The sequence below is a fragment of the Sander vitreus genome, chromosome 5 (genome assembly GCF_031162955.1).
Source record: "Sander vitreus isolate 19-12246 chromosome 5, sanVit1, whole genome shotgun sequence".
Taxonomy (NCBI): Eukaryota; Metazoa; Chordata; class Actinopteri; order Perciformes; family Percidae; genus Sander; species Sander vitreus.
The window spans coordinates 11047444-11075393 of NC_135859.1; the positions used below are offsets into that span (position 1 = coordinate 11047444).

At 39.7% G+C, this 27950-nt stretch overlaps 1 protein-coding gene across 2 annotated transcripts; it reads left to right on the plus strand.

Annotated features, from left to right (window-relative positions):
* adam28 (ADAM metallopeptidase domain 28) lies at positions 1-27811 on the plus strand. Of its 2 annotated transcripts, XM_078250365.1 has the most exons (23): positions 1-94; positions 401-475; positions 2508-2596; positions 2694-2770; positions 3774-3852; positions 4033-4109; positions 4624-4810; positions 4940-5002; positions 5278-5349; positions 5621-5790; positions 7733-7814; positions 8721-8854; positions 10295-10472; positions 12639-12728; positions 17020-17215; positions 18126-18231; positions 20161-20317; positions 20514-20594; positions 21592-21685; positions 22148-22253; positions 22345-22435; positions 22538-22633; positions 23529-27811. In XM_078250365.1, exons 2-23 carry the CDS (start codon positions 421-423, stop codon positions 23559-23561), a joined length of 2313 nt encoding a protein of 770 aa, XP_078106491.1. In that variant the 5' UTR covers positions 1-94; positions 401-420; the 3' UTR covers positions 23562-27811. The 2 variants fall into 2 exon arrangements, with proteins under 2 accessions (XP_078106491.1, XP_078106490.1); XM_078250364.1 differs by lacking the exon at positions 1-94 and having other exon boundaries at positions 344-475.
* Positions 27812-27950: the final 139 nt, after the last annotated feature.

Consider the following 27950-nt stretch of genomic DNA (forward strand, 5'->3'; position numbering starts at 1 on the left):
TTCAGTCAGCCACAACACCGGATGAGTCAAACTGCTGATTTATGGCTTATATGCAAAAAAAGAAGAAGCGGCTAAAATTTGATTCAGCAAAAAGGTAAGTGTAAATCCTGAGGACTGCCAGACTTGAAAGTATGTCATGAAACCTAATGTGGCAGACTGCAACATACAATACATGTAACCTTAACCACAATGCTCTCAGCCGTATTCTTCCTGCATACTTTGAGAGAAGCAGGGGCGTGTTCAGGCCGGTTGTGAGTGCGCTGTTTTTTTTTTTTTAATGAGGAAGTAGCTGTGACTGGTTTAGGAAGGCCAGCAAAGGTGTGGCCTTGTGAGTGCAGCAACACAGCAGGCAGGTAGACAGCATAAAGCCTGATCAGAGCACCGATCTGCTCTGTTACAGTGACTGTCTGCACTTGGACAATGACAGGAACGCTCCTATTGTGGATCCTCCTAAATGCCTCGCTCAAGCACTCAGGTAAGTCACTGGATACTGTTACCTCCATTCAGCACAGGGGGTAATTAATAACTAAAGCCTAGGTTTGTCCTATCCTATTTGTTTATTTATTCAAAGCAGTTTAACTTATGGGTTTCTGTTCCTGAGCATAGCAAGTAAAAAAGTGCTCTAAAACACATGATCCAATATGATGATATATTGTATCATAAATAAAATGAATGTGGATTTTCTTTTACCATATTTAACTATACCTTTCAGTTTTGGTATAATTAATTATATCTGTCTCCACCTGAACATATGGTTGATCAACCTTTAGCAGAGTTTACCATGACTGCATCAGTGATAATAAAACTCAAGCTCAAGTTAAAAATTCCCAAGCAGAGTGTTTGTGCCTTTATCTTGCCTGGTGTAAGATCCTACTAGGCAATAACCCCTAATTGCTTTTGCAACATAGTAAGTAGATTCAACACCATCTAATAATGTTTCCTGAGGCAAGAAACATTAGTGGGAATTACTAACGCATTGCTAATTTTGTGACATACTGTCAAGGCTGAAATTGAGATTGCAACAAAGCCCCCACTCTCTCAGGTGCTACTGCGTACCTGTCTGACAGTTGACCATGACTCACAGTGACTTAGTCATTTCCTTGTGGGGCAGCTTTTGATAACTAGGGAATACCATGTTTGTAAGAATAGGTTGGAATGGTTGGTTGCAGAAGTTAATATGGTCGTGTGTGTATATATATATATATATATATATATATAAAGATGCTGTGATTTTTTAAAGTGAGGAGACACATCTCCCTCATCCCCAGTGGAAAGTACACCCTTGCCTGATCATCATACAGTACAACCAAAATACAGCAGGCCTATTTAACTTGATTAGTCATATAAGGGAACTAGTTTTCATGGCAGAGCTTCAGGTACTGTGTTGATACTGTATACACTTCATATCAATATGTCATGTGTTAGTAAGCAGAGACAACAGAAAACCCCATAATTACTCAGGTTGGTTACTCAAGTGTTTGAGCTACAGCCTGTGTGGGTGGTTAAGAAACAGTGTTGCACTAATCTAGCCTGGTCCTACTAGACTCTCGTACATTTCATTTGTACAGAGAGTCTGGCCTCTCTCCACTGACAAGTGTTAACTTCCTTGAAGACGGGTACTCTGTTGAAGTTTAAAACTATTGGATCTGCCCAGAGCCATAACCAATCGCTAACGCTTGGTCGTGACATCGGCTTGGCATTGCTAGTGTTCGCCTTAGCCAACTCTTTCACCACTAACGGAGCGAGCTGGAAAATCAAACTTTTCCCAAACCCCGTGGGGAGGAGGGCCACAACACCATGGCCACCAACAACACTCAGCAAAGATTGTTCTTGCTCGGGCTTCTGGATATTCGGCAGTGTACCGAATGGCTTCGCTTGCATCTTTCTCCGCCGCCATTACGGAACTACAACTCAAACTAGCGCACAACCTCAACGTCATCGTTCTCAGCCACTCCCTCTGTTCGCTGATTGGACCGGTACAAATTTGACCGGAGAAAACCCACAAATATACCGCAAACCTAGACGGAGTACTGAAGGAAAATGAAAATTGAGCGGAAGTACTTAGGAAGGCGGCGCAAGGCTAGCACTAATATGCCCTGATGTTATCTCCAATCTGCTGTGAAGACTGATATAAATAATTTGTTTCTACAACTAGATTTAGGAGCCATCCACACGGAAACGCTTTTTTTTGAAAGCACATTTTGCATTGAGTGTGAACCAACGTCCTCCCGGTCACAAGTTTGCTTCTCTAACCTTTCGGCCACCACTGTCCAAGGAGTACTAGTGGACTCGTTATTTAATCCAAACCACCATCTTTTTTCTATTACACTCAACAGCAACGGCCTCTGAAACAACCGGCTGGCGCTCGCCCTAAATTTGAAAGATATCATACGAACTGTTGCGCATACGTTTTCGTACGATATCATACAAACCAGTTCATGTGAATGCGTTGAATGAGCATAGTCTTACTCATCACATAGTTATATGATGTATGTTGTACTCCACAGAAAGCCATGGACATGACTTTGAAGATGTAAAGGACTATGAGGTGGTTCGACCTGTCAGACTTCACACAGTTAGAAAAAGACATATAGAGGTACGTCTTTCTGTTGCATCTGGTCTTGCATACACCTCCAAGCTATGGTTGTGATGTTAGTTATGGGAAAATAAGAATGAATCTTTCTTTTCTGCAGCTTCTCAGGCCAGAGACTATTAAGTATGCAATGACAGTGGGAGGAAGAGACATTGAAATGCAACTAGAAAAAAATAAGTAAGTAAACAAATCTCATTTCCCTAAAGGCATGCAGCTGTGTAGTATCAGGCACCACAAGACACATACTCAATGGTAATAAACAACTTTTTAAGTGTTAAAGAATTGCTAAAATATTGATCACTTGTTGAGCATTAACAGCATCTTCACTCAGAAGAGAACCACACCACTGTTGCTGGTTCACTGTATTGTTATATCTGTGACAAAGCAAGTCTTAACATGTAGTATGTAAGTAGAGGAAATGTTTCAAACGGTGTTTCAGGTCTACATCCTGGTTTTACTTCTCTTTTATTTTTCACAAAATGTGCGGGCTTTCATGTTGTTGGTTGTTGGTTGATTTACACCACACCATTAGACACACTAAAAGCCATGCCATTTATTGTGACCAACACAGATTTGAAATGATTTAGATTTCCCATATTACGCATGTGCAACTAATGGCGCTTACCCACTGCTAGTACCAACTCTACTCGGCTCGGCCTCCTTTTTCCATTGCAGATTAAGTACAGCTTCATGCGTGATGCAAGTGTGGCTGATCGTCACAGCGACGCCGTGTGGTTTTTGATTCTCGGCATGTGGCTGTTGCCACAGCCAGAAGACAAATTGTGTTTCAAAAGAAGCTGGAGGCAGCAAAAAAAAACACAGCTGGCTAAACTATTTAAAAATTTCGCTAGCAATGATGACGCAGTGATTAGCGACGATTCTCTCCCATCAATCAGTCTGCAGGTTTTCACGTCACCTTTTGGTATCGCCTCAGCTTGCTGAGTAGGTACCAGGGACTTTTTTTCACAATGGAAAACCAAAAGAGCGAGTAGAGTCGAGGCGAGTCGATCAGGTACCACGTAATGGAAAAAACGCCATAAATGTTGAATTCAGTTATTTTCATTCAATAAGAACATTTGGTGTGTTTTCATAGATCCCAAAACAAAGACATATGAACTGTAGGCATAGAATAGTCATGTAATTGTTAATCCATTGTTAATTTAATTATTTTCATTATCAGTGAATTACTCACAAAAGACTACACTGAAACTTACTACCAAGAAGATGGGACTCAAGTCACCACAACTCCAAATGACATCGTAAGTGATAGATAAATGTCTTTTTTTGATGTCTTAAACGGTCTTAAAATGCTTCTTAAAAGATTATGAACATGAACATTTATTTGACTTTTGAACAGCCATGCCACTATGTGAGTAAATGCTAGATAGTTTAGATTTTCTTATTTGATAACGCGTCATCATTCTCATGTCTTTTTCCAGGATCACTGCTACTATCATGGGAGCATTGTGAATGACAGCCAATCATCGGTTAGCATCAGCACTTGTGATGGACTCAGGTGAGCCTTCAAACATCTTCTCTTTAATTTTACTCAATGAAAGTAAAGTTAAACAACAACAAAATAATAGAATATATTTCTAAAACAAATCCCACATCAAAATAACTAAATGAATAGAAAAGAAAATCACCTTAAATAAATAAACTAAGAAGACGTAGTGACGTCTGAGCAACAAGTGAAATCAAAAGTAGATTATGCCCTTGGTTTAAAAAATTGCATCAAGATCCTTCCCGTTGTTAGCTTTATAAATTTATATTGATTTTAAACCGATTTACAATGCATCGCTACATCCCTACTAAGTAGCCTACATTTACTACTTTACATAGTTGCTAAAACAATGTTCCAATTTTAAGTTCATGTTCATGTATGATCATCTGGTAGTTTATCTGCTCTGAAAAAAAAATAAATCTGGCTTTTGGCTCCACACTGAGGTAAGACTCAACCAATGGATTTATTTCTGCCTCAAAGCAATGTCTGTTAAACTAAAAGACTAACTGGCATGATCTTGGTTTAGGGGTTACTTCAGAATGTCTGCCCAGAGGTACCTGATTGAGCCGCTGTCTGGTGGAGGGGATGAGGGGGATCATGCGGTGATGACTTTTGATAACAAAACCTCCACACCTGCAGTTTGTGGTGTCACCAACACCAGCTGGGATGCCGACTTCGAACCTCCAACAGGCCGGAGTCGCTCAAGATCAGGGGTAACGCCATTGCTGTCATAACACCCTGCAACACATCATTCAGTCTAGTAATTACATGACAAGACCAAACACACCTGACAAAGCTTAAAAAAGGACTAAGCTAATCTACTTTATTCGTTTCTCCTCCAGGGTATCTCCATTGTCCAACAACAGAAATATGTTGAGCTCTTCCTTGTTGCTGATAATCGTGTGGTAAGATATTCACATGGAAATTTTATGTGAAACCCCGAAAAGCAAAAAAAAGAAAAAGAAACTAATTTTCTGGCCTAATTTTGCACACGTTTTTTTTAAATGACTAAACGTGTTGGTAAATCTTAGCAGACACAATGTACAAACCCTTTTTGTACTATTTGGGTAGGATATGAATATTATATTATTTTAGTGATAAATCCTCGGGTAATTTATCATGAATCCACTGCTGAGAAACAGGATGTGAAGTACTCTAACATGATGTCATGGTGTTTCAGTATGTAAAGATGAAGCGAGATCAGACAGAGCTGAGAAAGAGGATATTTGAAATGGTCAACTTTGTCAACATGGTGAGTCAGTGCTTTTGCTATTTCTGGGGAAAATCCAGAGCACAAATGACACTTAACCACTGTCAGGTGCAATTTACTGTGTCATTTTTGTGACCACATGCAGTCTCTAGATAATATCTGTTGTTGTTGCATTTAAGCTATAGATTTTTATATCTTGTGACGTCTGTATTTGCAACAATAGCCCTAAACGTTGATAGTTTGGTCTCCTTTTTGAACAAAGTTAACAGTGTATATGTAACCTTTCCTATGGTTTGGTCCTGCTTGCTTTCAGGCATACAAGCCCCTGAGGACCTTCATTGCTCTGGTGGGGCTGGAAATCTGGTCCAATGGTGACCAGATTTCTGTGACCCCCCCAGCCGGGGTTAACCTGGATGCTTTCATGAAGTGGAGGAACACTGAGCTGGTGCAAAGGAAAAAGCATGACAATGCACATCTTATCAGGTCTGAACAGCCTTTAATTGTGAAAATGATTATTTAAAATGTCTCTAACAATGTGTTTTTATTAGACTTATATTGCTTACATACTAACTCCCACTGTTTTTCTCCTATTCACTGTTGTAGTTCTTTGGATAAATAGTTGGCATGGGTCAGGCATCGGGAATTCTCTATCTCAGTTTATAATTCTTGTTAAATAAAAGAAGAAATTGCACAAGCAGTCATGTATTGTTTCACAAGTTTAACCACTTTGGTGCATCAGTTCTCAATGTATTATACTTGCAATGGAAGTTTCCACATTGTGATTGTGTAACGTGTGTATTTGCACATTGGACCACAATTGCTGGCTTCAACACTAGATTTGCTGTCCCAAAATTTTGTTTGTTCGCAAATTCAAATTTCAGATAAATACAGAGAAGCCTATATAATGACAGTCACACACGTTTCCCTCCAAGTAGCATTACAGGCCCTCAAACAATAGCATGTATCAATTCAATCACAAGGACGAACCGTGTGTACTCGATAAGCTAAACACACAGATATTTAAAAGTTATTTTAGGCTTACCAGAGCTGTTGACCTTAATTGTTAAAAACCTCAAGCTCCTCCCCATAAACAATCAGCCAAAGAAAACATGATGGAACAGAGACTTTTAAAATACTTTTAATTATTTTGTCACACAAAATAATAAATAAAAATGCCAGTTTAGTTCATGTTGACGTGGTGTGTCATTTCATAACCAAATCAAACCTTTGGGAAAATTGTTTACTTTCAATGATATCAAGAAAAAATAAACGAGATGATTACCGGTAACTAAATGAAAGCCACAAAACTGCTGATGCCAGCCATCTAGCTGTGTTACCTGCAGTAGAGATTTGTTTATTTCAAATAGTGGGTATCTATATTTAGAGTATAAACAAAGAACTGGATGGATGGATGTAGATCTGAGAAGTCTCCTAGGTCGAAATTAAATACTTGACTTGCACTAACATATATACCGGTACGAAGCACTTGCATATACATGAATACTCTCATCCATATACATCATATATGCATGCATGCATACCGTGTGAATGGGTATGAGTATGAGGGTATATTAGTGTGAGTATGTTTGTATGTGTGCTTAGTATGTACTGTATGTGTGTGTGTGTGTGTGTGTGTGTGTGTGTATGCATAAGTATGGATGTATGTGCGTGCAGTAGGAGGTCAGGTAAACCTAACCAAGTAGTTTTGTTTTGATTCACAAATGTTTAAAACTGCCACTGCATCTGACTGCATCTGACCAGGAGTTGCTACACTGTTTGCAGTCATGTGATTCTAATTCTGAAGGGTCAAGACAAGTTTATTTATAAATTCTATCCAGTGAATTATTATTATTTCTTACAAAAATTAAATAGTTAGATGTGAATTGCATCCTAAAACTTGCTCCTATTTGTTTTGTTTTGGGTTAAAATAAGTATGTTTGTTATGTAAATTGAGTTACAAATGTAAGTTAAGAAGTCAACATAAAAAAGTCACAAAAGTTGACAGGACACGAACACGGGTCTCCTTGGTGAAAGTCACATGTTTGTTTGACCCAACCAACCAACCACCAACCCCAACCAACCACATCAAACCAACCACCCCGACCAATCAACCACCCCAACTTCTTACCCCACACACATACATACATACTAAGGAACCACATGCATACATACTCATATTCATACTCATGCATGCATGTCTGTGTATATATGTACGAGCATGTGTATGTATGTATGTATGTATGTATGTGCATGAAAGTATGCATGTGTGTGCAAGTGCTTAGTACCGGTATGTATGTGCAAGTTAAGTATTCAATTTTGGTATTGACGGCTTCCCATATATGGATGAATAGATGAACATAGGTATGGTTTTGTCACAATTAATTTACAGTATGTGTTTCTTATATTGCCATCACTTGTCTTTTAGTGGTATTGACTTTGAAGGCGCAACTGTGGGACTGGCTTTCATTGGGACTCTTTGCTCAGGTCACTCTGTTGGAGTAGTACAGGTAAGGTGTTTCTGAGAGACAGAAATATTTGTTCCATTTGTTATTTGGTTGCTATATATTATACACCATAGTCTTGGCTGGTTGTAATGTTAGCAACCAAGGTATTAATATTTAAATGTTAATTAAATGTTTGTAAAGACAATCGATGGTTCCCAGATGATGTATCCTAATGACTTTTTGGAGTTTTTCCTGTAGCACCACTATGAGGTTGATGTTTATGGTTTAAAATGAAATGTTTCGACAATTATTGTATGTATTGCCATGAGGTTTTAGACCTGTGTCTAAAAGAAAAAAGAACGAGGTACATTTTAGACGTACATTTATGTCCCCCTCAGGATGAAATGTAATAACTTTGGTGGTCCCTTAACCTTTCATCTAGCACCATCAAATTTTTAATTTGTAAAAAGGTTTACAAAAGCGCGCACATCCAGACAATAAATACTAGGTGCTGGACAGAAGAACAAGTTAAAGATGGAAACAGAGTTCGCACACCAGATGCTCCCATCAACATATATTTATTTAATTACCACCTTGACGCTTGAAAAGTCACTTCCCAACTCTGCATATTTATTTTAGTGTCAGAACACTATTAAATATTTACAACCCATTCTTTAAAATGTCATTATTTTGCCAACAAAGTTCTTTACAAAATTCTAACCCTGTGTTATCTATTATTTTAAAAAGGAAGAGTACTGTGTAACCCTTTTCACATGAAATTCTTCCATTGTAGTGCAGCACACATCTAGACTGTCGTGGGAACATTATTGTGGTCTGAAAATTAAGAAACATAGTGGATTAAGGAAACTCAAAATCACAAGGTGGAAGGTGAATCTTGGTGCATGCTTGCTTTAAACTAATGTAAAATGCTGATAAAAGTAACTAAACTGAAAAAGTTCCACCTCTCAGGATCACAATGACCGAGCCATCGCCATTGGAGCGACACTGGCTCATGAGATGGGCCATAACCTGGGCATGGACCATGATGACTCAAGCGCCTGTGCTTGTTCTGGTGAAAGCTGCATCATGGCTGCAGCACTCAGGTAAGAAAAGTAAAAAACTTTAATCAAAATGTGTATTGATAAAAGTGGGTCAGACACTGAAGTAAGAGTTGTTTAACAAGCATGTAATGACATAGTTTTCATACAATGTGAAATTTACCCCACCAATTTAACACATCAAAGTCTGTTTACAGGTCTTGGGGAATACTATATATGTGAAAAAAAGTTGGATCAAGCCTTTTGTGGCTCTAGAGGGAGCTGTGTGTAGTCTGATAAATTGGATGAAGCTTCGGGGTCTGAAAAGTGAAGTCAAGTCAATTTCCAAGCAGGGGGTGACTTCACTGGCTGCAAAAAGAAGTCCGTTTTTATAGAAGTCTATGGGAAAATTACCGTACTTCTCACTCGATTTATTACCTCAGCAAACATTTTTAAACTTAGCTCATGGCCTCAGTCGCTAGTTTCAAGTCTTCTTTAATACAACATGATGTTCATTTTGTAAATTATGGTCCCATTTATTTTAAAATAGACAATAAGACAGTGGATGCTTTAGGGTGTGGCTACACCACGACCTGTCAATCAGGACAGAGGCTTAGCAATGCTAACAATGGCCCTGTGTACATTAAAAGAGCTGTGAACTTGTTTTTGGGTGTTGTCATGTTTGTGTCTAAAACTTTGACCCTCTCACTGTGTGTTTTCACACTTTGGTCGCCTAAAATGTCTTGTTCAGCGTTCGGTAGCACCTTGCCAACCAAGCTAGCTAGCTAACGCTAATAGAAAGTTTGCAGATTTTCCATGAACTGCCATACCTGGAGATCCCTGTTTACCTGCTGGAATTTTCAACCGGGTGACTCTCGCCAGCCGGTTGAAAATCGGCAACTTCCCTCTTAGCATTCACTACAAGTTTGAAAATGAAAACAATCTGGGGGGTAAGGAGTTAGAAAGAAGTGAGTTTACCAGACCTCTGTAGCCGATCCTCTTCTCTGCATAAGACTAGCGGACATTAGCTGAAGAGGAAGGAATAAATATTATGATATATATGGTTCTGCAGAATTTTAACTGTCCATCATGAGTCCAACGGTGTTATAAAAGTGAAAGGCTAAATCGATGGAGTACTCTTTCAACAGAAGACATTTTAACATGTCACAGTTGGAAAAGCACAGGTGTAAATAATAAAATGATAATGAAAGCATTTAGCTTCTTTGGTTTCAGGGTCCTCATATTGCGTGTTCTGGACTGTCACACTGTCATGATTTAGTGGGACACTTTAATAACAGAATAATGTTATTACTTACACCCGGGCTTTTCCTCTTATGAGAAGTCACAATGTTGGTAGTGAAAAATAACTAGAATCACTCCCTGAGGCTTTGTTGAAAGGCTAAAAGAAATAAAGGCAGACAAGGTTAAATAAAAAAATAAAAAAGTCTAATTGTAGTTTAAAGAATATGACTTTGGATTAATCTAGGAAAATGTTTCTTCCCTCAGCTGGAATATTCCTCGGACTTTCAGTAGCTGCAGCAGCAACAACTACGAGAAATACCTGACAAGCCGCAGCCCCAGCTGCCTGCTGGACAAACCAGACTACAGAACCCTGGAGGCTCCTTCAGTCTGCGGGAATGGTTTTGTGGAGAAAGGCGAACAGTGTGACTGTGGCAGTGTGGAGGTAAATAAACTAAACAAGCATTTGATTCCTCTGGAGGAAATGTATTATACTGTATATATTCAAACCTTTATTATCACCTTTGTCTCTCAGTAATGTATAAGCCTTACTGCTGTCCCTTAGTATTATTACGGTTTAAAATACAGAGTGTATGCAAATATACCAAATATCTTACATTGTAGCAATATGAAATATGTCTGACAGCATACTGAGTGAAATGCATTCCCTGTACTGATTTTGTATCTGAGTATCTGCCTCAAGCCCATTATTTTCTGTGAGTAAGCCTCAACACCATGTTTCCTTTGTCTGATCTTGACTCTTTTAGTTTGTTATTTCCCCAGAGGTATTATGAAAATGAGGCTGTTTGACATGCACTAACACATTTGAAAATCATCTTTACACTTTTCAGTTGCAATATGCACACTAGCCCAGTGAACTAATATTACATCTTAAAACTCTTTTAAAAGCTATGAGAAATTCTAAGTAATGACAACAACACTTTCGGCGCATCCCCATGATGCAAGCCTTCAGTGATCGCACACCACCCCCCCCCCCCCCCCCTCCTCCACACAGTTGCTAGTAGCGTCCCGTTAAATCAAGGAGGACACAGAGGATTAAAAAAAATCACGATGGACTCTTCAGAAGAGGTCATTATCTTGTAGTTTTTATGTTCTCTTCGTCTCCAAAGCTGAACGCTGCTGTTGTACTTTCTCAGCGGTGACGTAGTAACGCATCACTCCAGCTTCTGCGTGCAAAAGTCGCCGGACGACACCATTTTGTAAACATAGCCATACTGAGAAATACAGAGAGAGTTTTTTTTGTATTTTTTGGTATCTTATAGCCGGTACATCAGGACTCAGAAACTGTTTTTTCTTTTATTAGGCCGCTGTTCAGTTGATCTCAGCTAGCCTACTAACTGCTCACTGTGTGCTGTGTTTTAATTGTGTACAGCACCTCAACTATGTTGCCCCTTGAAAAATGTTGTACTCTATAATCATCCTGCCTTTTAGAATAATTTGGACATATGTTTTACAGTTATTTAATATGTACTTTTATTATTTTAAGGAAATTGTGAATCTTGATATCAAAATTGTCATCATGCTGATGCCTTTTGTACATTCCACCTTCACATCAGTTGTAATGTAGCACCTAACAGTTAAACAACTTGTAATTTTCACTAAGTTCATTCTCAAGGGAAGAGCCGTAAATATGTTCAGACCTGCTTTTGCTTCTGCTGGTATTCAGCAGAGGCACAAACCATGATCTCAGGCTCCACATAGGCTTGGGTGCTCCTCCCCACCCCCACCCCACCCTCTTCCTAATCAAAGGCATGCAGTAGGAGTGCCTTGTTGCTGAAGATTCCTGCCAGGATTATTATAGTCAACTAAAACGAAAATAAGCAGTGGAAAGCATTTTTAGTCAAGTGAAACTAAATTAAAACTAAACCTTTCTAAAAAAAAAACTGAAACTATACTAAAAGCAAACACACTTAAATAAAAAAGTCAAAACTAAAATAAAATAAACTGTTTTTCACAGGACAAAAAAAAAAGTTTTAAGTCATGAACCTAGGCCCTTACCACCGTGTTTTTTTATGTACCACAGGCAGAACAATACCACAAACAAGTTATCTAAATCAAGTAATATAGAAATATTAGACATAATAATAGACAAATATTTTATTCATTGTGTTATTAAAGTACAAACACCCCTCACAAAGTAAATATGAATGTGAGTATTATGATAAAGTGTTTTATTAACTTCAGGTAATGTTACTTGGGAAATAATTATTTTCTCAGGCTTTCTATTATATGGACGTGAAGTTGGCATTAAATTTCATCCTAGTTGTGTTGCTGGTTAGCTCAGTTGGTGGAGCGGGCGCACATATATAGAGGTTTGTTCCCTGATGCAGAGTCCGACCTGTGACGGTTTTCCTGCGTGTCTTCCCCCTCTCTCTCCCCTTTCATGTCTGAGCTGACCTTTCATTAAAGGTGGAAATGCCCATAAAATAAATCTTTAAAAAATCATCCTAGGTGGTATTAAAAAGGTCTTAACGTCTTAAATGTAACTTCCTAACATTCCTAAGAGGAACATAATGAGTAATAAGTTCAACACAACATAATAAAGAGAAGGATTAACAACAGCCTAATGAGTTATATGTTATCCTTATAGGAGTGCATTAACCCATGCTGCAATGCCACCACCTGCACCCTGAAGGAGGGATCTCAGTGTTCTGAAGGCGAGTGCTGTAGTGACTGTAAGGTGAGTAGATATGAATCATAAATGCAGCTGTACCTGTTGCAGTGACTTTCATTTTTTAAATGTAATTTCTTTCCATGGCATTTTCCTTTACTGAGTATGTTGATCCAACTGTTCGATCTGCTAGAGCCCTCTAGTGGGGATATAAGGTATTACAACTACAAGTATTCTAAATGGAGTACTCTCATGCATTTCTTAAAGCTTAGTGCGTAACTTTTTTATAATAATGAACGTCCGTTACATTCAAGCCATTGCCAAATGAGTTGATACAAAGTTAATTAAGACTATGAGCTCCACAAAACTCACTCTGTATTTCTCAGCATGGCTGAGTGTGATGTGAAAACATGAAACTTCCACTGCTCAGACACTGAGAATGGACTTTACAGTGAAGTAGGAGACATCTCGTGTCCAGCAGTTGAACTTTGAAAAATGAAAAATGAGAAATATTTGCATTTTAAGTCAGCTTTTTTCAATGAGGGGAAACGAGTACATGTATTTTTGAGGTTTTTTAACAAGTTTTTTTTTAACAAATCATTATTCCATGTAGAGCCTTAGTATATATTTTTAAAACATTCCAAAAAGTATCATCCATTTTTTCCAGTATTCCTGTATTAGTATTTTACCCTAGTAAATGCTTAATAAAGCAAGTGACCTATGACCTCCAGCCGATGATCACCTCAAAGTGGTTAATTGGTATTTTTTTTTAATTGACAGTGTAAAAGGGGTCTCTCATAGTCATGTACCTACAGAGAATTAGCACCTCAATTTGCAGCTCCTTTCAGCTTTACAGAGTTTTATAGTAAATTTCAGCTCATTGTTTATCCGTCTGGTCCACAGCTTTACTGTTGTGGTTCACTCTCACTGCTCTCATAGTGTTGTTTTCGGCTGCAGCGGTCAGCTGTAGTGATGGTCAAATGAAGCTTTGCGAACCAATGTCTTCATTTTCTGAGCTCACTAGATGGCGCTCTCTATTCAACAAAGGGTTGAAAACACACTGAATTGCCATTCCTTTAACCTTTTTCTTTGAACAGAGAGCGCCATCTAGTGAGCTCAGAAGATAAAGACAGTGGTTCGCAAAGCTTCATTAGTCAGCTGTTTTCATCAAAAAAAAGCTCTAAAGCCCATTGCACTGTACACTACCTGCTCAGCAGACAGACAGAGAGTGAATATTGGACTTACATTCATTAGGTGGCCAGAACCACGACTCCAAATTAATGGTAATTCAAAAATTCAACTGTTTGCTTATAAGGTCACCATATTAAATTTAAAAGGTGATGATATGTCAATGCTGTGTTCTCAACTTATTCATGCCACCAGTTAGGGCAGGTTAAAGGAAACCTGACAAAACAAAAACTTGTGTGTAATTTTTAAAAAAATTATATTTTCCCAAAAGCAATGGCATACGACATACATGTTCTCTGTCGTATCGAGACTATCTCTCCACCGTTACATATTCCATATGTACAGGGATGATCCCCCTGAGGTCAGGTACGTGGATACTTCTTTAAAGCACACCGGCTTTCCCGGCCACGCACTATTATGCACCTGTGCTGGCGTGGAATCACTGATAGTTTGATCGGAACCGTCTCTGAGCGGCCTACAGCTGGACAGATGATCTCTTCACTCAGAGAACCAAGGTTACAACATAACCGAGCAATATATAACTATAATGTGTGGTTATTGTTAGGGCCGCCCTCTCTTAGTTGATTAGTCGACTAATTGGTCATTTTGAACTAAGTCATTTTTTATGCTTTTCTCATGCTAAATGACTCCTTTCCAAGAAACTTATGAGCACATCTCTGGTAAACACAAGATTTAAAGTGGCGCTTTTGCATGATTCTTTTTGGAGAAACTCAGTTTTACAGATCTGATCTTAAATCAACTAATCCTCGATTAGTCGACAAAATTGTATGAGTGTTAGTCGACAAAGAATTTCTTTAATTGAAGACAGCCCCTAGTTATTGGCCTTAAAAGCTCGGTTAACTTGGTTAAATAAAATGGGGGCTAAAAGCTGGTGGGTGCATTTACCCTGCCAGCACTACAACCTAGGCAAAGCAAGGTTGTTTTTTTATCTGGCACATTTATACACCTTTATACAGCTCTCCATCCCATGGGCCCACCAACTGTGGGAGAATCGGGTGCGCTGCCACACGGGTGGCAGTGAAGGTCAGGGGCCTTGACGGACCAGACCCGGGCAGCAGACGCTGGCTCTGGGGACGTGGAATGTCACCTCTCTGTGGGGGAAGGAGCCGGAACTTGTGCGGGAGGTGGAGCGCTACCGGTTAGATCTGGTGGGGCCTACCTCTACGCACAGTCTCGGTTCTGGAACCATACTCCTGGATAGGGTTTGGACTCTTTTCTTCTCCGGAGTTGCCCAGGGTGTGAGGTGCCAGGCGGGTGTGGGGATACTCACAAGCCCCCGGCTGAGCGCCACTACGTTGGAGTTTAACCCGGTGGACGAGAGGGTCGCCTCCCTACGCCTGCGAGTTGTGGGAGGGAAAACTCTGTTGTTTGTGCATATGCACCAAACAAGAGTTCGGAGTATTCGGCCTTCTTGGAGACCTTGAGTGGAGTCCTGCATAGTTCTGCTGGGGGACTTCAACGCGCATGTGGGCAATGATGGAGACACATGGAGAGGCGTGATTGGGAGGAACGGCCTCCCTGATCTAAACCAGAGTGGTTATTTGTTGTTGGACTTCTGTGCTAGTCATGGATTGTCTATAACGAATACCATGTTCTAACATGGGATGCTCATAAGTGTACTTGGTACCAGAGCACCCAAGGCCAAAGGTCAATGATTGATTTTATAATCGTTTCATCTGATCTGAGGCCGTATGTTTTGGACACTCGGGTGAAGAGAGGGGCGGAGCTGTCAACCGATCTGACCCTGAGTTGGGTCAGGGGGTGGGGGAAGACTCTGGACAGACCTGGTAAGCCCAAACGGGTAGTGCGGGTAAATTGGGAACGTCTGGAGGAGGCCCCTGTCCGACAGACTTTCAACTCACACCTCCGGCGGAGCTTTTCGTGCATCCCTGTGGAGGCTGGTTGCGTTGAACCCGAGTGGACAATGTTCAAAGTTTCCATTGCTGAAGCTGCGGCGAGAGCTGGGACGGTGCCTAAGGAGTGGCAGACCAGGGTGGTGGTTCCCCTTTTTAAAAAGGGGGACCAGATGGTGTGTGCCAATTACAGGGGTATCACACTTCTCAGCCTCCCCGGTAAAGTCTACTCCAAGGTGCTGGAAAGGAGCACTCTAGGAGGAGCACTCTAGGAGGAGCACCATAGGTGAGCTACCCTCACCTATGGTCATGAAGGCTGGGTCATGACCAAAAGAACAAGATCCAGGGTACAAGCGGCCGAAATGGGTTTCCTCAGGAGGGTAGCTGGCGTCTCCCTTAGAGATAGGGTGAGAAGCTCAGTTATCCGTGAGGAGCTCGGAGTAGAGCCGCTGCTCCTTCGCGTCGAAAGGAGCCAGTTGAGGTGGTTCGGGCATCTGGTAAGGATGCCCCCTGGGCGCCTCCCTAGGGAGGTGTTCCAGGCACGTCCAGCTGGGAGGAGGCCTCGGGGAAGACCCAGGACTAGGTGGAGGGATTATATCTCCAACCTGGTCTCGGGATCCCCCAGTTGGAGCTGGTTAATGTGGCTCGGGAAAGGGCAGTTTGGGGTCCCCTGCTGGAGCTGCTACCCCCGCGACCCGATACCGGATAAGCGGACGAAGATGGATGGATGGACATTTATACACTGAGGCAGTTTCATAGTGCTTTACTAGGGCTAGCTATTGTTAAAAGAAATTCGATACCGATACCAATACCAATATCGTGACTTCGATACTGGATGCTAAACGATTCATTTTCCGATACCAATTTAATAAAACAAAAATAAATAACATTACACATTACGGCACAAATCTTTTTATTTAATTTTCAGCTCCTACTACGCGAACCGTCTCTGTGTAACGTAGAATGTTCCCTGCATGTCTCTACGGCGTGTAATGTAAGACAGCCAATCACAAGCATTATTAGATCTTGGTGGAAGCATGCTGCATGCTTATTGGCTCACTGACGCTAATAAGATTTGCTCCTTAGGCATTGAAATTTGGTATTGAATGACGAGGCATTTTTCGATTCTCGATACTTTAGAGTCAATTCGGTCGGTGCCTAAAAAGTTCTTAATTCGGTACCCAGCCCTATGCTTTACATAGGCCTACCGGTACACTTGTAAAGCATTACATAATTAGATGATCTATAACCTGATATGTAATGTGATGGAGCGTACCGTGACTCCCACCTCCACACAGATCTCGCCTCGGTCCAGGGAGTGCCGCGGGCAGCATGATGACTGTGATCTGGCAGAGTACTGTGATGGGCAGAACCCCACCTGTCCTGAGGATGTCTTTGCTGTGAATGGCCTCCCATGCGATGGTGGCCTGGGATACTGCTACAACGGCCAGTGTCCACAGAGGCCAAACCAGTGTGTCAAACTGTACGGATTAAGTGAGTGTCCTGTTCTGCTTACGTATGTATTATGCATTGGTTGTTTTTGTGTGTCATTTTATATTACACTATTTTGTTAGGGAAATTAGATAATATTTGAGTTAGAGCTGCAAAGATTATTCAATGTCAACTATTACGTTCATCGTCAACTTTTTTGTCAATCCATTAAGTAGTTTGAGTCATTTTTTATTAAAAAAAGTTTTTTGAAGAAACAACTTCCACACAGAGAAAACTCAGATTGGACAGATAGTCTAGCTAGCTGTCTCAATTTACCCTGCAGAGATCCGAGGAGCAGTTAACCATAGTCCTCATAAATCCACTGAATTTAAAATTCCAACACAAAGAAAGTGGAAGGAAACGTAAAACAAATGCATCTGGCGGAATTTCCTGTAGCATCGGAGCAATCGCAGAAGTGGAACGTGAAGGATATAGACTACTCTTGAACTAACCGAAATGTTAGTTTTCTGTAAATAAACAATGCTATAGCAAGAGAGGGATTATGTACTTTGTTTATTTATTTATTTTTTACTTTGTTTATTTATTTTTATTTTTTTAAGTAAAAATTCTCTGATTCCAGCTTCTTAAATGTGAATATTTTCTGGTTTCTTCACTCGTCTATGACACTGATCGACATTTTTCACCATTTTCTGACATTTTATACACCAAAAAACTAATCGACTAAGACAGAAGAGAGAGAAGACATACTTTATTAATACCGCAAGGGGAAATTAAAAATGTTTCACTTTGTTTTTAGTTACACACATTAATCGAGAAAATAATCAACGCATTAATCAACTATGAAAATAATTGTTAGGTGCAGCCCTAATTTGAATAAGTAAACTATCCCGCGCTATCTAAAAAGAGCCTAAAGACATATGAAAGGCTACATGTAATCCTCTCCTTCCATCAGGTGCTACAGAGGCCCCTCCATCCTGCTACAACCATAACACCAGAGGAACCTACTACGCCTTCTGCAGACGTATCTCCAACGACCAGTACTTCCCCTGCCAGCAACAGTGAGTCTTCTGAAACCATCCGATCACAATTGTTTTGTGGGTCGTTTACTTTGTAAAATATCTAAATTGGTACAGTAGAAATATTCAATGATTAGTACGTGTGTAGTCAGAGATGTCGTCTTTACTATGGTCAAACCGTATTTTGTCATCACATCAACACAGCAATTCACAGCATGCCAATTTGCTCAACCTCTGTCCCCTTCCCCAGTCCTCCCAACTATTCCCAAAATAACGTAATCTGAAAATAGCCCTGCTCAACACTCAATCGCTAATAAAGTAATAAAACTCTCATCTTGAATGAATTCATCACTGACAACAAACTGGACTTCCTCTGCATCACCGAAACCTGGTACAAACCCCTGGACTACTGCGCACTCAACCAGATCACACCAACAGGATTCACCCACACAGACAAACCACGTACTGAGGGACGGGGAGTTGGCGTTGCCACTGTTCACAGAAAGGACATTAAAATAACCACCATATCCATCCCAGCCGCCCTGTCTTTTGAACATCTCACCTTCAAACTCTTTGGTCCCAGTCCTCTCGTCACTTCAGTTATCTACCGCCCCCCCCCCCCCAAGCCAAACCCCACCTTTCTCTCAGATTTTTCGCATTTCCTGACCTAGCTCTGTGCTATATCACCCTCTGTCCTCATCCTTGGAGATTTTAACTTACACATCGACAACATCAGCTGCAAATCTGCCACTGAATTTCTGGAACTGTTAAACTGCTTCAACTTCTTACAACATGTTAACTTCCCCACCCACACTCATGGTCGTAGCCTCGACCTGGTCTGCTCCACTGGTCTCAAAGTAAATCATCTCTCCAGCATCAAAATCCATATCTCAGACCATCTTGCAATCATCATGGACATCAACATCCCCATTCCTATCCCAAAAGACAAGCGCAAAATGTCATTCAGGAACCTCAAATCCATAAATTCATCTGCTCTCTCAGCTTCTCTCTCCAGTTCAATATCTGCCTCCCCCCCTTGGTGTTTGTGACACAAAGCAGGGTTAAGTTCACAATAGTCTTTATCGACGACGTTCCACTTCTGGGATTGATCAGGTGCTGCCAGAAATTCCGCCGGATGAACCTCTTTTCGGCCGGATGTCCCACACCTTCCTCTTCCTTTCTGTTGGCATTTTAAACTCTGGTGGATTTATGAGGACTATGGTTAACTGCTCCTCAGATCTCTGCAGGGTAAATCCAGACAGCTAGCTAGACTATCTGTCCAATCTGAGTTTTCTGTTGCACGACTGAAACAATTTTTGAACGTACATGCACAAGTTTCTTCCCGAGGCTATTTTGCAGCTGCACCGTCATTCTGTCCGTGGCATAGTGCCACTAAGACAATTGTGATTGGTTTAAAGAAATGCCAATAAACCAGAGCACGTTTTATCAACCCATCCCAGAATGCTGTGTGGACTAGCCAGACCCTCCTCCGCAGCACTGTGGAGGAAGGTCTGGCAATGCGAGACTGAGTTCACAATGTTCTAAAGGTTTAATGAGATACACAAGAATATACACATTTTCTAACAATCGCTCCATATACTTCCGATGACGTGGAATTAGATAGATAAGAAAGAGGCTCCACAGGAGAGGAGGATTGGTTCAAGGTAGGTTCCCACAGACACATCGTCAGAAAGGAAAACTGTCTAACGATTTATGATACAAATGTATGATACCAATTAGAACACATGAGAGAGACTTTGTTCAGACTTTTTCCAGAATGCAATGTAACAGATTCACAACAGTGAGTCTCAGCAAAACAAACAGCAGGATAGTGACTCTGCATATTGTTAATATGCAGACTTATCAAAGTAAAGTATCTGTGTTGGACTAAATGTTTATTTGTTTGCAGAGTTATCTGGAATTGGCTTGGAAGTGAATGAGCACAGATTTTGATCCTGTCTTCCTTTGCAGAGACGTGTTTTGTGGGAAGCTGTTCTGCCAAAGCAGTAGTGACAACCCAAACTATGGCCGCATGGTCAGGATCAGTGACTGCAAGGCAGCTTTCTTTGCAGACTACACCCAGGACTACGGGCAGGTGGACACTGGGACTAAATGTGGGGATGGAAAGGTAATACACATTTATTTTTCCTTTCTTTTTTTATACAGCTATTCATTCTGTACATGTGTTTTGTGTTAATGATTGCACCACAATCAATCGAGAAATCACCTCAACATCCACCTGTATCTACCATGTCGCAGCACTAAATCTGTAATGTATATCAAAGTAAGCAATGGCTTTGTCACTGACTGGATTTTATTTCAAGGTGTGCAGCCAGAATGAGTGTGTGGAGCTTGACACAGCGTACAGAAATACAAACTGTTCAGCAAAATGCGGAGGCCATGCTGTAAGTATATGCCAACACTGCTCAGAGCTTAGTTTAGTTTGTATTATTTAACAAAATAATTTAAATTTAACAATAAGTATTAAAAGTGTTGACCCATTTTCAAAAAGTTTCTATATCAGAAATTTGGGTTTCCTTCAACCAAATCGCCCAAAAAAATAACGTGGATGGGTCCATACAATGCTCTTTACAAGTAAAATAATTAGTAGTTCACTACTTTCATTGAATTTTGACGTTTTATTCATATTTTAAAGCATCTGGAGAAAAAAATTATAAAAATGTTGAACACTAAAATTATAAAACATATCAGCACAACAAACGGGAGAAAATAAGAAAAAAGAAAAGCCAACAATTATGTGTGGTGACAATAAAATGAAGTACATATGTCAACTGTCTCGGGTCGCGGGTATGAGAAGGAAAGAGAAGGACACAATATTTTTCATTTCAAGTCATTTGTCTAACCAAATAAGCTTTAATCCTGAATTTAAAGACTGTGAGGAGGACAACATTTAAGGACTTGTGTTGGAATATAAATGCTCGTATTCCACAGCGAGCTTTCCTGTATCTGATAGAGAACTGACAGACTTGTTTTAAATCCTGTAGGAAGGTGCAAATGATTTCCACGTCTGGTGTTGGATATGTGTGGATTACTGAATTTGTCTGAAAGAAATCTGTTAAAAGTTGCATGTACCAAATCAGGCTGATACACACACTTGCAGATAAAAAAAATAAATACATGTTAAATATTTATGTTAACAATTTTAATATTTTGAAATGGAAAGACTGGGACTGAGTGGGACTGAATGTTCTATCTGACTTCTAAATGTAGCAAGTCTGGTAAATCTTTTTGACTGTAAACTGTAATAAACATTTGTGGTGAGCCAAACTACTTAGTTTGGATGTTGTGTTTAATGGTGCCATAATGCATTATCAGAGCTGCTGCATGGTGCCATTAAACACAACATGTGATAACATGTGATAATGGCAAGATTTCTTTCAGGTGTGCAATCACAGAAGTGAGTGTCAGTGTGAGCCTGGTTGGATGCCACCTCACTGCAATGTGAACAATGGAGCTTCCAGTTCTCTTTCTACTGGTGAGACCTACAGTACCTACCGTTGTTCTTACAGTAACACAGTCTGTAGTGTAGAAACAAGTATGTGTGCTTTCTGCACAACTAATAATGCATTTGAATCACTGATTTTGCACTTTGTCGATTATTTCCTCCATTAATCGATTAGTTGTTTGGTCTGTAAAATGTCAGAAAATGGTGGAAAATGTCGAGCAGTGTTTTCTAAAGTCCAAGATGGCATCCTCAAATGTCTTGTTTTGTTCACAACTCAGAGATATTCAGTTTACTGTCACAGAGGAGTGAAGAAACTAGAAAATACTCACATTTTAAGAATCAGAGAATTTGTACTTTCCTTTTCACAAGAAATAAATCAAACCGATTAATCGATTACCAAAATAGTTGATTAATCAAAATAGTTGGATTAATGAATTCATCTTTGCGGCTTACTGCATCCCAACAAAACTGATTTCTATTCCATTTCTGCAGGAGCTGCTGTTGCCATCGCAGTGACAGTTATACTAGTGGTTTTAGGTGCTATTGCTGGTGTGGTAGGATTCATTTGGAAAAAACGACAAAGTCCCATGTTGCCAACGTAAGTAATCATCCCCCTATTGCAGGTCCTGGTGTGGCTATACTGTAAACTCACCTTTGCATTGCAGAATAAATCTCTCATTTTCTAACAGGGCACACACCCCAAGGAAGCAGCCAGCAGTGACCAGCTTCACTCACCACCTGAACAAAGGGCCAGTTCCTAGTCAACCCATGCCAGTGCAGGTAATGTGTTGGAATATACAGTATTACAAGTGTTGAGTTTAGATACATCATATAACTATGAAATGCATTCACTAACAAATACTTGATTATTTTTTTTTTTAGGCTGGAAGACCAAAACCTAAACTAGCTCCACCTCCGCCACCTCCGGCAGGCAACAGACCGAAACCTCCAAGCCAGAACTACACAGCTGCACGCCAGGTAACTGTGATTCCTTCAAAGTGTTCATAGGTCTCTGACACAACGTTGATGTTATTCAAACAAACTCGAACATACTTGGAATAGGAATAGTTTCATTACAGTTGTTCCGATACCAGTATCAGAAAAGCCTCTCATACTGCCTAAAATGCTGGTATCGTATCGGCGAGTCTACGCACCAATCCGATACCAATAATTTAGCCCGAAAAAATATACTTTAAAGTAGTTTATCTATGTTCTTTTTCTGTTATGACCGACTGTCAAACTAGATAATAAAAGAAAGTTCTATGGCATTCATTCTCTGTATTTGTTCGTTTTACAAATAGTTTAACCTGAGCCAGGCCATACAACAATGATAGCAATCATATCACATCCATACAGGGATAGTAGCATACAACTGTTAAAACCTGCAACAGCAAAAGTTTGTGGGGAAAAATAAGTTTGGTGTGTGTTCTTGTGGCTGCACACAAACTGGGTATAAATACACTTATTTGCTTTCTTGCCAAGAGATGGGAATATTAATACAGTATAACATCTGTTCGCTAAATATGAAGCTACAGGCAGCAGCTGCTTAGCTTAGCATCAATACTTAAAACAGGTAACAAAACCCACCCACCAGCACCTATATGCTCACTAATTAATGTTATATCTTGCTTGTTTATTCCGCCTCTGACACCTGCCAAGAAATAGCCCAACACATTTTTTACAAGTTAATTAGGGAGCTTTAGAAGGGCTGCTAGGTGGATTGTGTTACCTTCAGACAGAGTAAGGCTAGCTGTTTCTCCCTACTTCCAGTCTTTACACTAAGCTAAGGTAAGCCAATAAAGGTATTTCAGAAAATGTCTAACTGTTCGTTGAAGTTTAGTCAACAACCAAATCTTTTCGGTTTGTCCTCTAGGCTCTGAGGCCAGTACCTCCACCAAAGGTCTGACTCACCTAAGTCCATTGTCCCCAACGAGAGGCTGCTGGTAATCCGGACAAGTTTCTATTAAAGACTGCAGTTTTCTTTACTGCAGTGCTGTCTGAAGCATGATGGAGTGTTCGTACCAGTGACGTGCAGGAGGGACAACAAGAGACTGTAAATTGTTACTTTCATGCCATGCCTTGAGGACTTGTTATTACAGGGATGAACTTTGGGTTTTTTTTTAAAGGCACTTTTTTATACTATTGGGTGAGAAACTAGAAACTGCTCTGGCCCTGAATGTGAGCCATGTTGTTATTTTGTCACATGGTACAGAATATGAGTATTCAGAGACTGCAGTAATTTGTTAATATTTTATGTTGTATTTTTAAGCCTAAAAGATATCCTAAACTGCTTTGATTAACCTGGTCTCAATTTTTTTTTACCTTTTTTTTATTTTACCAGGGAGAAAAAAACAAAAAAAAACACATTGAGATTAAAATCTTTTTACAAGTGAGCCCTGGCCAAGAAGGCAGCACATAAAACATACACTTTAACATACAACAAATAACAGACAGACAGGGATGGACAGCAATAAGAAATAAAAAAAAACAACTGAAAATCACATTTTAAAAACAAGCGCAGACATGTTGGTATATTTGATGTAGGTAGGTTTTAGCTAAATTCTAGTGCAAACTAATGAAATATGAACGATTTCAGATGAAAGCAAACTGTTATTAGGATTGCACGAACCTTGCCACTCTAAAGTTCTGTAATATGCTACATGTCAGCATTTTTTTGTTCAATCTCAAGCAATGCCTTCATTAAAAATACTGTCAAATGAGAAAATGCAAGAAAGTTGGAGCTTAAGAAGTGGAGAGGTGATGCTCAGGACCAGGTGTGCAGGTAGCTGATGAGATGCAGGTGTGGGTAGTTGAGAGATCTCCCGCCTTGCTTCGTCGCCAGGCAACCAAACAGGGTGCGTTCAGGAAACTCAGGAAAACAGACTCCAGGACAGAATACAGGCAACTCAGGCAGAAAACAGACTCAGACAGCGGGATTCATGACAGTTGGTCTGTCAGATTGTAGATAATGCCAGAATCCAGTGTTAAGACAAATATACAGTACACCATGTTAAACAAGATCAAATACATTTTCAATTAAAGCTATAGTGCGTAGTTTCTGTCGCCCCCATGAGGATTAAAAAAACATCATGTACTCTTCAGAAGAGGTAATTAAGTTCACTCGAGCAGTGTGGAGCTGATAGTTTTAATTAGCTTTGTAGCAACTAATTTGGCAATGGCTTGAATGTAACGGACATTCATTTTTATCAAAAAGTTACGCACTAAAGCTTTAAATAAAATGCCATAATCACTTTTACATTCTAATGTCAGGGTATTTACAATCAGCACACTGCTTGAGATTTAACCAAAACTTTTGACATTGTAGGTTTTACTTTATTATTATTATTATTACTAATCTGGTTTTATGTACAACGATTTTTGCAATGCACATGTCATAGTGCTTATTGTCTCAAGTGAGTTCACTATGTGAACAGGTACATGGGACTGAAGGTGAAGGTGGTGTTTTTTTTTTATTTATTTTTTTATTTATTTTTTTATGTGGCATGGCTTAAAAGGGCAGCTTAAATTTAGCAGCATTACTAACCAAATCCTTGAACAGTGAGGATACAAAGCAGCGAAAAGTTCAGTGACCATTTCAGTACAATTTAGCCAATATCTAAAAATAAAAAATAAAACACTATGTTACTGTGCTGTGTTAAAGGAACATGCCGACTTATTGGGACTTTATCTTATTCACCGTAACCCCCAGAGTTAGATAAGTCCATACATACCCTTCTCATCTCCGTGTGTGTTGTAACTCTATCCAATGGTTCCACCGGTAGCTTAGCCTAGCACGGATCCTGAAGGTAATCGGTTCCAACTAGCCTACTGCTCCGAATAAGTGACAAAATAACGCCAACATGTTCCTATTTACATGTTGTGATTTGTACAGTCACAGCGTGTACAAATAAGGTCACTGAGACACAGCCATCTTCTAACCGTATATAAACTGGGAACTATATTCTCAGAAAGGCGAAGCACTGCTACTTCTGCTACTTGGGCAGAGTGATATGCTTGCAGCACCTGAGAAGCCCCGAGCAGAGAGTAGAAATGCTTCGCCTTTCTGAGAATATAGTTCCCAGTTTATATACGGTTAGATGGCTGTGTCTCAGTGACCTTCTTATTTGTACACTCTGTGACTGTACAAATCACATGTAAATAGGAACATGTTGGCGTTATTTTGTCACTTATTCGGAGCAGTAGTGCTAGGCTAAGCTACCGGTGGAGCTGTCGGAAAGAGTTACAACACACACGGAGATGAGAAGGGTATGTATGGACTTATCTAAGTCCCAATAAGTCGGCGTGTTCCTTTTAAAGAGGGCTGTAACCCAGGCGGTAGTAATCTTGATGTTAAAAGTCCTCTGACTGAATTTTACTCCTGTCCTCTGTGACAGGTCGCCCTTGAGCTAGGCATTAACCCCAGACCACAGCTGCAAGCAAGAATGTCTATGATGTGTCACTTAAAATGTTTTGGAAACAGAAATGCTTAATATAAATTAATCATGGGAAATAAACCTTGTTTTGTACAAATGCATTGTGTGCAAAAAAATAAATGTTAAAACTACACTTTTTTTTTTTAAATGGAAAAACACATTTGTCTTAAAGGGCAACTACTGTTTTTTTCGACCTGGACCCTATTTTCCTATGTTTTTGTGTCTAAGTGACTGATGAAAACAACAATCTTTGACATTGGTCCAGTATTAAGCGAGATCGCTGCAGTCGGCAGCAGGGAAACAAGCTACAATGTAAGTTAATAGGGTAATTTTCCAGCTTGTATTTTACCTTCACAAAAGTACTTGTTTTGCCACTGACAGGCTCAGATTAATATTCTAAGTGTCTGACAACATTATGGAAAGGATTTCTAAGGAGGTCGACCTTTCTGTTAAAGAGTAAGATCTTTTTTTTTTTTTTTAACAAAAACATCCGCGAAATTGCTTTCGCTAAACCCACCAGACTCCATGTAAATAAACAGTAATTTTAGCATCGTAAAATACACTTCATTCAAAGTCAAAACAACAAAATAAAACTTTTTTGGTAGTCTTTCCACTTTTCCAACCATCACAACTCTAGTTTTGGTTGAAATAAACACATAGCTTTCCGATTTACATTTGAAAACATGTTGGCTCTATACACGCTAAAAGTATTGCTTTTTTAAATGGAGTCTGGTGGGTTTAGCGCTAGCGACTTCAGAGCTGTTTCTGGTTAAACAGAAAGGTCTCAAAGAGGTTTTAAAGGTCTATCTCTGAAGGGATCCTTTCCATAATGTTGTATTATTTAGTATCTGAGCCTGTCAGTGGCAAAACAAGCAGTTTTGTGAAGAAGGTAAAATACAAACTGGACAATTGCCCTATTAACTTACATTGTAGCTTGTTTTGCCTCGCCCGCAGTGATCTTGCTTATTACTGGACCAATGTCAAAGATTGTTGTTCCCATCAGTCACTTAGACACAAAAAAATAGGAAAATAGGGTCCAGGTTGAACAAAAACAGTAGTTACCCTTTAAAGCTGCATCAATTATTTTGTTTATGTTTTGTCCTTATTGGGGCAACGGAACAACCTGCAAACCCAACACTGAAGACCTTTATTTGGAGGCACTAGAGTTTAAAATTAGCTGATGCAGCTTTAAGTAAAATAACAACCAACATCCAAGATGATTCAAATAAAACACTGTATTTGAATTTTATTCTTTTCTTTCAAGTGATACATCTACGTAAAAGATTTCATGGCCTTGCATGACAAATACGGTACAGTTTTTTTCACCCCTTTTTACAGCTGTTATAAGATTCTAAAACAATTTTTTATTTTTATTTTTACATTCTGCAAGATATGTATAGGACCTAACAGGAGGTCAGTATACTGTATGGCTCACCCAATAAAGCCTTACCGTAAAAACAAATTTTAACATCACAGTTATAAATGTAAACCGAAATACTTAATCTTCAGGAAGCATTCCCAGAAGTCTACTGAACATAACGGCAAACAACAATATTTTGGAAATTTTAAGGATATCAAGATTAATATAACTGACATTGAATCTTTAATCATGTGATTGAAAGTCTCCTGGCTTCATTCAACATCCACACACACATCCACATACAGATCTTGACATGTGTGGCCGAGGAGGCATGGCACATGAGCACAAACGCCTCATTAAAAAGGTAAATTCACAAGAGACTAGTAAATCTTAAAGGTTATTTCCCCCCACCTTTTCTTAAGTGACAAAAAGACAACAGAATTACAGTCAGGTGTGTCAAAGCACCAGTTGAGTTGGTTGTTTGTCTTAGTAAAAACAGGTG